Here is a 9,872-nt window from a genome sequence, read left to right on the forward strand (position 1 = left end):
CACTTGAAATGTTTCCTACATTATCATTGTTATTAATAGGCAGTGTTGTTAGTGACGTTGTTGTTATTATTATTATTATTATTATTATTATTACTATTATTATTATAATAGTGGATATGTTAATGAGAATAATTTATTAATAATTTTTAATAACAATAATGTGTAATAATTTATTATTATTATTTAGTGATTTATTATTATTTTTATGATAATAATAATAATAATAATAATAATAATAATAATAATAATAATAATAATAATAATAATAATAATAATAATAATAACAGTAAACGGTTTTTTTTAATCATGTTTAATTAAAAAAAATTTATTATGTTTAATACTATATTAGGCTCAGTAATAATAATTAATACTGTATGTTAATAACAGAAGTGTACCTTTATATTTTTCGTATAGGTGCGTGCCATCAACTTGCACCAGTGGCTTGCAGTGTCTGAATGCTACAATACACGGATAGAAGCTCCAAAAAACGCGGTGCAGAACTCTTACACCTTGAACCTCCTCAATCTCATGGTAAACAGGGAGCATTTTAATTTGAACACGAGACCTTGGCATCTTCACTATCATTGCTTTCAACCATACTGGCAGAGTCTGGTAAGAAACTTCCCAATCATCGAAAACTTTTGCGACAGCTTTCTGCTTTGCCAACCAAGCCTTGCGGTAACTCACAGTGTAGTTGAACCTGCCTTGAATTTCTGCAATAACAGACTTCACCTTTATCGAAGGGTCTGCTACGACCAACGGCCTAATGGCATCAGCAATTGTGTCTGAGTCCAACTTGGCATGATCTTGTGAAATCGTGCCCATGGTGCACGTGTGCTTGCCATTGGATCTCCTGATCTCCCAACAAGCTTTTTTTCGAATCAAGCTAGCTCGGATAAGCCAGTCGCACCCTGCACCATACCCCTTACATTTCGCATAGAATGTCTACGGCTCAGACTCATACACAGTGTAATCAACTCCTCTAGAGATGGTGTAGCTTTTGATTGCAGATATCACCGACTCTCTGGAACCAAATTCCATTCGGACACTAAACTCACCATCTTCTGCCACAACGTTGCCTTCACCTACGACATGCGCACCACCATCAGTCAGACAAGGCAAATAAATTAAGCACTATAGGAAACTTGAGTTAATAATCATAACATACCCGTATTCGCATACTCAGGAAATTCCGAGGTATGCATGGCTTCGAGATCTAGAGTCCGCATAAAAGACGGAACACCAAACGGGTGTTGGCTTACAATGGCATCCGCCTCATTCTGCACCGCCGGATTGCCTGCCAAGTCTCCGTCATCGTTTTCGTCATCGACTTCATAGTTAGCTTCAAATTCCTCTTCGCTGTCATTATTATCTTCTTCCCAATCTATATCCCCGAGCTCAACAACATTGACCTCGTCACCGACCGTACCCATCCCCGACTACTGTTCAAACTCAACGTACAGCTCTATCACCGGCACGTGAAATCGGGTTTATCGATAAATATAGAACATCTGCTGCATGCTTGCATCATCAGTGATGGTCATTATTTGAAACTGTATCAGCCCACCAAATACTTGCACAGGATTCCTGTACAAAATGTTGCTCACCCTTTTCGAAATGTGACTTTGTATGTTCACACAAAGACCATTTTGTAACTCTACAAAACTCGTGCTGTATGGAATAGCAAATGAAAATGGACATTCACAAACAAAACCCACTCCTTCGTGTGTATTCGGTATAATCTTAACGTTATAATACACTCGTATATTTACAATATCCTCCATATTCTCACTTTTTTTACCCTTCTAATAACCAAAAAATCTCACAAGCACAAGCATCAGATACATGAAAGAAAAGGGAATGGGAGTACAAGTGAAGAAGAGAAGTGAGGTGCGAGTTGGTATTAGCTGTGTTAGCTATTTATATGCAAGGCTCTTTATTAAAATATTATTTCGCATACAAAACGTAAGTTGCGTTTTGTACATTTCGAAAAAAAATTTAGGCCCAAATAAAACACAACCTACGTTTTCTCTTCTTCCAAAAAAATTTGAACAGCCCATCTGACAAACGCAGCCTGCGTTTTACTTTTTTTTTTAAAAATTAATAAATCTTTTCTGACAAATGCAACCTGCGTTTATGCTTTTCTCTTAAACCAAAAAAAAAATTCAAATGCAAAACGGAAGTTACGTTTTGTTTAATTTGAAACAAAAAAAAACGAAATGCTAGAAAATGAAAAACGGAAGCTGCGTATTTCTCCTTACACCCATAGCAGTGAAAATTTTGGCTGTTGCTCCATTTCATGGTGATACACCACGAGCTTCTCCATTTGAAAAAAATGAGCCAGTAGTACCATAACTCTATCTATTTTCCTATTAAATCTATTATCACCTTCTAAGCTATTATTACCAACTAAATCAACTAAATCCGTTAGTAAAACTGCCAATAATATGTGACATTAAATTCGACGAAAAATCAAACAGTATTCAACACTTTTTTTTAACGGCGATTAAATCCTGTGAATGAAATTCAAAGGCTCTAATCATTCCAAAATTGTGAAGAAAATATTAGACTTTGATTTTGTGATATGAAAACGTGCTGAAGTGACTTGAAGGTATTCAATTTTGATTTGTTTTCATTTTGAGATGATTGGTCTAAAGCGGATTTTAGATAAAAGCTTGCGGCTTGTGCTACTTTGTAAAGTTACTTGCTATTGTCAACTATCACACATCTCGGGAAATTTATTTTTCCAATATCAATCTGATATGAGTATATAAATATAGCATTACTTAAAAATATGAGTTATGCTATGTGTACACCAAAATCAGTCACTAAAATTAGCCACCAGTATAAAATATATGTTGAAATACAAGTACACATTGAAAATAAATTAAACCACACATGTATTTATATATAAATATATTGGTGGCTGAGTTTAGTGACTGATTTTGGTGTACAAATAGCATTTTCCTAAAAATATATAAAAAATTAAATAGTAGTTTTCCTTTCAGCAACAGTAAAGTTGTAAAAAACACGTCTAGTCGTTCATGTCTATGATTGTCCTTAGACCTTGTCCTTTGATCATGTAATCAAAGGCTTTATTGATTTCAGAAAGAGGAACTCTATCAGTTATAAACTTGTCCAGCTCCAATTTCTGCCAAAAAAGATTAAAAAAAATAGTGTATAACTCAATTTCTTTTTGTAGTTTAAATTGAAATAACTATAGAAACTGAGTTGATTGTACTTACGTTGTTCATGAACATATCAACCAGTGTTGGTAGGCCAGTCTTAGGCTTGTAGTTCCCAAAGGTTGTGCCTGTAATTGTCTTTTCATTAAGAAAATTGAAGGGATTAGTCTTGAAAACTGCATCACCACTAGGCACTCCAACAAGTACAGCAACACCCCGTCCCTACATATTTCAAATCTTTTAAGTTAATAACAAGATAATGAAAAATATCAACATGATGTGATCTATCCCTTGAAAATCACATACATCATGGAGAGCTTCCATTGCAGACATTAAGGGTGTGTGTGGTTGGAGGGAATGCAAGTGTATTCTCAGAAATTTTGAGATGGGAATATCTTATTCCCATGTTTGGTTCAAGATTTAAAAAATTATTCTTGGGTATGTTTTATTCCCTGGAATTAAAATCCCACTCATTTCATTCCCATCTTCCCCCTGATTATCTTTAATTCCAATGGGAATAGAATGTGTATAATAAAGTGAAAAGACCAAAATACTCTTGTTAATTTCACTCCAACCCTTCTTTTCAGATTTTTCCCAATTCATTTCAAACAAAACTAAACCCTAGCAGAAACCCTCCTCCATGAAAACAACTCCCTAGCGAGGCTTTTCTTCAAATTCACGGAGGCTCCATCGGCGTCGGCGCCGCCTCGCCGCCGATTTCAATTTGCACGACCACTGCGATCCTTATTCTAGAAGAAAATCATTCGCGTTTGTGTCATCATCACAGCTCACCTCGGTTCACCGCTACTGCATTTTCGCCGCCATCGTCGCGACTCTGTTTGGATCCTTTGCGTTGTGTGGTCGCGTCTGGCCTCTCTCCTCTGTTTGAGATCCATTGCTCATGCGTCTCTGCCTCCGCGTCTGTTCGAGTTGCGCTTACTGTTCGTGTCATCTCCATCCTCGCGTCTGTTCGATTTGTGCAACCTTGTTCATCTTTTTCAAGCACAGAATCTTCTTCTTCAGGTAAGGATTTTAAACTGTTAGCACTGTATGGCTTTCTAGTTGTCCTATGATTAGTTACTGATAAGTAGAAATCGGACTGATTTGCATGAGAGAGTAACTAAATCAGAAATTGATATCATGCAATAATAGTCTTTGAGATGAAATGGTGATCATTGATTTTTTTTTTCCTGAGTTTGTATGAACTTAACTGAATTGCCAATCATATAGTTGAATTGAGGTAGTTTGATGATTTGCCTCAATAAAGAGTTTAGCTTGTGACATATTTTTACATGCTTAATTTGGTTTAAATCTGACAAAAAACATATTTTTACATGATTAATTTGGCTTGAAAAGATTGCTCAATCTTCCTCATCTCCACTGGGTTTGCTGCTCTGCTGCCTCCTCTGTTTAAGGCTTCATCTTTCCTGGTTCGTTTTTCTTTATAACTATAACAAATATTAATCTGTTTTCTTGTGTATAATATAACTTGATCTATTACGTTTTATGTTATATAAGTATTGAAGTTTTGAATTTTGCATTTATTACTTTTGATGTCAATGGAGGATTGAGTTTACCTCTTTTCTTATTTAGAAGCTTCTTATATAACTTGAAAAGTATTTAATTTCATTTCTTGTCTTGTTGCATATTAAGGATCTTGTTCGATTTTATGTTGGTTGAAATGAAGTAGTTTTAGCTTAGGAACTTATGATATTAGCACCGGCATAATGTTCTTATTGCACTGCACTGCTATCTTTATGGCCAAGGCCAAATAACTTGGAATTTAATTTATAGGGCACCTAAATTAGTATAATTTTAATCAATTTTTAATTGGATTGAATTAGATGAAAACCAATTTGAATTTGAAGGGAAGGATTGAGTAGGAAAAACAAAGTTTTGTTGTGATTTTAGGTTTCATTGGGGTATCTAGTTATATTGTTAAGCAATTTTGATACACTTCAGTACTTCACAATGCCAAAACTGAGGCCCTCTTATAGCCATACACCAACAATGAAAGAACACCCTATAAACAAATTGGAATCAAAATTTGAGACTGGATGCCTCTCTTTCAACTGCGTATGTTATGTCACATATATTACTATCTGCAACAAGCATCACTGATCAATGCACCTACAATTATTAGCAACCCCACTCTTTTCACTCTAGCCCCCAAATGAACAAAAGTAAAAGCACTTTTACAGCACCAAATTGATTTGATCCATGGCGCAACTAGGACATCATGTGGGATACATATATACTCTGTCTCAGGTCCAAACTCTTCGAACCAAAATACCTTCGGCCTAAGTTTGTGCATTCCAAAAGCCTAAAACCTTATGCTGGATTGCTGGATGGGCAATGTGGGCTAAGGGCAACAGGTTCAATCATTCTATGGAGCAAGTGAGAAAGAGCCAAATACAAATGCTATGTGCCTCTGGCATATTATCTATATGTCCACTACTTCAGGAATGACGGCTTTGCCCAGACAAATCTATTGCATCTCATCTCTCCAAATCTGCAAGGACAGCAATTATACACATAGCTTCAATGTAATTTTCTATCCTAATTTGTTTATAAACATAAAAAGAATGTACTTTAAAATATTAAATTCACCCATTCATTGAAATCATACCATGTTATTATTAAGGTGAATCTCAAGTTTTAGGTGTGTTAGATACTCTGTTTCTTTTGATAAGTATCGTTAAAAACTATGTTATTTTATATGGTTGATTGTTTATATCTACTAGCTTGGTTTTGATTAATAATATGTATTGCATACTTGAATCGATTTACAAAATTTGAATGTTTTCTAGTTAAATATTTTAATGTTTTGTTCTTTTTTTGACAGAATGGATCCCAAACAGAAGATGAGAGTTATTGCCTGCTTGATTTTTCTATGTATGAGGTTGTCTATTGTAACATTGATTTCATTTTATTGATGTCTGTTCTTGTACAAGAGTTGTGCATGTAAATTTTAACTTTTGAGATTTCTTTGTAACTTTAATTTGGATAAGAGTAAAGCTTTTTAATACATAGGTGGTTAGAACAGTTGAGATTTGTTTTATATAAGTTCAATTATTGATTATGAGACGAATTATGAATTATAGAATTTTTGAAAATTTAAATACGTATTTTGTGTCAATTTTAATTAAACATATTTAATACTAGGGTTATTTTAATAAATTTAAAAAATTTAGAGTCAATAATAATTTTAATTAAAGATTTTGTTATTAGGAATATTTTAGTAAATTTAAATAATTTAGAGTCAATAATAATTTAACTAAAGATATTTGTTATTAAGAATATTTTTGTAAATTTAAAAAAATTTAGAGTCAATAATAATTTAACAAAAGATATTTGTTATTAAGGATATCTTAGTAAATTTAAAAAATTTAGAGTCAATAATAATTTAACTAAAGATATTTGTTACTAGGGATATCTTAGTAAATTTAAAAAAATTTAGAGTCAATAATAATTTTAATTAAAGATATTTGATATTAGGGGTATTTTAGTAAATTTAAAAAAATTTAGAGTAAAAAATAATTTAACTAAAGATATTTGTTATTAGGGATATTTTAGTAAATTTAAAAATAAAATAAAAATAATATTTTATTATAATTATATTTATTTAAAAAATTAGAGTCTAAAAAATTTAATTAAAAATATTTTATTTTATTATATTTATATTTTATTATATATATTTACTAAATTTAATCATTAATATTCTAATTAAAAATTATAAGAGCATTTTGGACAAAGTATTCACACTTCCCAAATATATTAAATATGAACCAAACAAAAACTAAAACATTTCTAGGCATATTATTAATATTCTATAGATTTTATTTTTACAAACCAAACATAGAAATACTATATACTTAGTAATATTATTTCAAGAAATCATATTCCTAGTAATGATATTCCTAGGCATAAAAATTAATCCTTGAACCACACATACCCTAAGGCATTAATGTTTCCAATGCATTCTATGCACCTATCAATTCCACCATTTGTCATCTCTCTGAGGACCTATATAGATTGTAACAAAGGTTTTAGCAATTATGATATAATAAATATTGTAAATCAAGCTAAATAAAAAATATCTTAAAGATTTCTTTTTATTTTTCTTTATTTATTTATTTATTTTTTTTTACCTCATGAACTGGTCTTTCATGTTCTTCTGGATTTATGAAGTCTGTTAGTCCAAATTTCATGGCTAGCATTGAGATGTGAAAGAAAAGAAAAAATCATTCAGGTCAAAAATTACTTTTGAATGAAGTTTGTTGGGTTAGAAGCAATATGCTTACCATACTCAAGTTTGTTGGGATTCTTGTCAATTCCAAATATCCTGGATGCTCCAGCAATTTTTGCACCTTCGGCTGCCTAATCATATAACCATAGGAGAAATACTAATGTAAATCGAAAATGTTTGGTAACAAAAAAAAATTAGCCAAAAACAGTCATAACTTGTCTTATTTAGTATTTATCAATTGTTGCGACAATTAATGAATGTTAAATAAGACAATTTCTTGCTGCTTTTTTTTTGTCTCCTTAACATTTTCGACGTAAATAACATTTATCTACTATTAAACTTGACTTGTCAAACCACTCTTTTGCTCCAGGCCAAACTTTTAGAAGCAAATTACTTGATTGGGGTCATGGTTGGAATTGAAGTCCTAAATCATCATTTCAATTATTTTTATAATTTTAGAATGAATAAAAAAGTTAGAATATATTTTTTCTTGAAACATGAAAAACTTTAAGAAATTATAAAAATTTATTTATCTAAAAATTATAAAAATAGTTTAGGAATCTATCTCAACCATTTTTCTCATTTGTCCTTAAACTTGAAGTAAATATTTTTTAGCTTGAAATAAATAAAATTGTTATAGTATAATTTAGATAGATATTACAGCCAGTCCAACAGTTCCAAGCCCAAATATTGCTATTGAAGCCCCCTTCTTTGGTTTGGCAACATTGAGAATTGATCCTATCCCTGAAAATTTTAAAATTTTCTGTCTTAATTTTTACACAAACAAAATAGTAAAATACTTCAGCTATAATTCAGAGATGTATTGGGTGAGTTTGTTTATTTTTTATCCTGGAAAAACGATTTTGCAAAATATATACATATATATGAGTTTAATAAAATTACAAAAAAATTATTACAAATTTATAAAAAAAAGTCAATACAAAATTATTTTTTGATAGATAAAAAGGTAAACAAACAATGCACCATAATTGTCTCTACAATATAATTAGTCTATCGAATAGTGATCGATTTAGTAACCAAATATCTTTACCAAATTTTTTTAGTCACTATATCGATAGCTATGAACATATTTCTTCTAACAATAGTACTAGTGCTGGGTGTATATTAAAATTAGTCATTAGTATAAAAATGAGTTAAACAACATATATATTTATACACATATATAATAATTAATTTTGATGTACATAGCATTTTTGTTCTTATAATGTGTGATACATTAAAATGGTTAAGAACCTGTTGAGATGCCACAACTGAGGAGACAAGCTTTGTCCAAAGGAAGCGTGGGATTGATCTTAACAACACTTCCTGAATGAACAACTGTGTATTGGCTGAAAGTGGATGTGCCAAGGAAGTGACTTATAGGTTCCTTGCCTTTTATAGTAGAGAACCTTGATTTTCCGTCACTTATCATACCCTCTCTTGTTGGGTTTATTCGCAACACCTCACACATGTTGCTATCTTCACTCTTGCAGTGTGGGCATCCCCCACACTCTCCCGTGAATAGTGGAAGAACATGATCACCAGGCTTGATATTTGATACACCATCACCTACACTCTCCACAACCCTGCTTAGTAATAGAAAATTAATTAGTAATCGAGTTCAATGAGAGATCACCCGTGATTAAAATCATGTAAGAAATTCACACAAGATAATAATTCGTACTCGATATAAGAGAAAAAATAAATTAATTAATCACATATAACTTTTATCGTAATTTTCTCGTACATTAATAGTCATGCATGTTGTTAGAGATATAACTATATATATTGTCTCTTTTTATTATTTTAAATTTTTGAGATGAGTAGTTTTATGACATGATATCAAATTTTTATATCTGAAAAATTAAGAGTTAGATTCTTGGTGAACATTAAAAAATGAAAAAAAAAATAGAATAAAACAAATAAAAAAGAGAAAAAAAAGACCTGTATAAAAATCAAGAAAAGAGACTCTTGTTTGAAAGAGAATGTTAAAAATATAATTATATATGTTGCCTTTTTTTATCTATTTAGATTTTGGGAAGAATAGTTTTATCACAAGTGTTTATTCACTGAAGTTAATTAATACACTTTTTTTCTTTTTCTTAATGAACTAAATTCTGAATTAAAAATTTTAAATTAAACATTTGTTTATCTTATATACACTGTAATTGATTTTTTTTCCCACCTCATTATTCACATCCTTCGCTATGTTGGTAGATGATGTGTGTGGTAAGGATTGGAAAGTCAATTAATTAGCATAGCTGCAACCTGGCACAATAGAATTGGTAGTATGAAGTTCGTTATTGTCTGAAAATATAAGTTAATTATTATGTTAAGGGAGGCTAGCTTAACTAACTTAGGGTGTGTTTGATAACACGTTTGAAGGAAAAAAGCATGTTAAAATTTTTTAAAAGTTTTAATTTTTTGTTTGTCTAATT

At 31.1% G+C, this 9,872-nt stretch overlaps 1 protein-coding gene and 1 long non-coding RNA gene across 3 annotated transcripts; one reads left to right on the forward strand and one right to left on the reverse strand.

Moving 5' to 3' along the window:
• Positions 1-2,692: 2,692 nt before the first annotated feature.
• LOC112783174 (alcohol dehydrogenase 2-like) lies at positions 2,693-9,377 on the reverse strand. The gene is made up of 8 exons (XM_025825983.3): positions 8,689-9,377; positions 8,096-8,178; positions 7,490-7,565; positions 7,337-7,398; positions 7,142-7,211; positions 3,492-3,517; positions 3,246-3,407; positions 2,693-3,151 (listed from the first exon to the last, which is right to left on the reverse strand). The coding sequence occupies exons 1-8, from the start codon at positions 8,903-8,905 to the stop codon at positions 3,035-3,037; spliced, it is 813 nt and encodes a 270-aa protein (XP_025681768.1). The 5' UTR covers positions 8,906-9,377; the 3' UTR covers positions 2,693-3,034.
• LOC112783175 (uncharacterized) lies at positions 3,401-6,230 on the forward strand. 2 transcript variants are annotated; one of them, XR_003193320.3, is made up of 4 exons: positions 3,401-4,208; positions 4,542-4,615; positions 5,329-5,731; positions 6,031-6,230. It is a non-coding gene; the product is annotated as an uncharacterized lncRNA (long non-coding RNA). The 2 variants fall into 2 exon arrangements; XR_003193319.3 differs by having other exon boundaries at positions 5,454-5,731.
• Positions 9,378-9,872: the final 495 nt, after the last annotated feature.

The sequence above is a fragment of the Arachis hypogaea genome, chromosome 20 (genome assembly GCF_003086295.3).
Source record: "Arachis hypogaea cultivar Tifrunner chromosome 20, arahy.Tifrunner.gnm2.J5K5, whole genome shotgun sequence".
Taxonomy (NCBI): domain Eukaryota; kingdom Viridiplantae; phylum Streptophyta; class Magnoliopsida; order Fabales; family Fabaceae; genus Arachis; species Arachis hypogaea.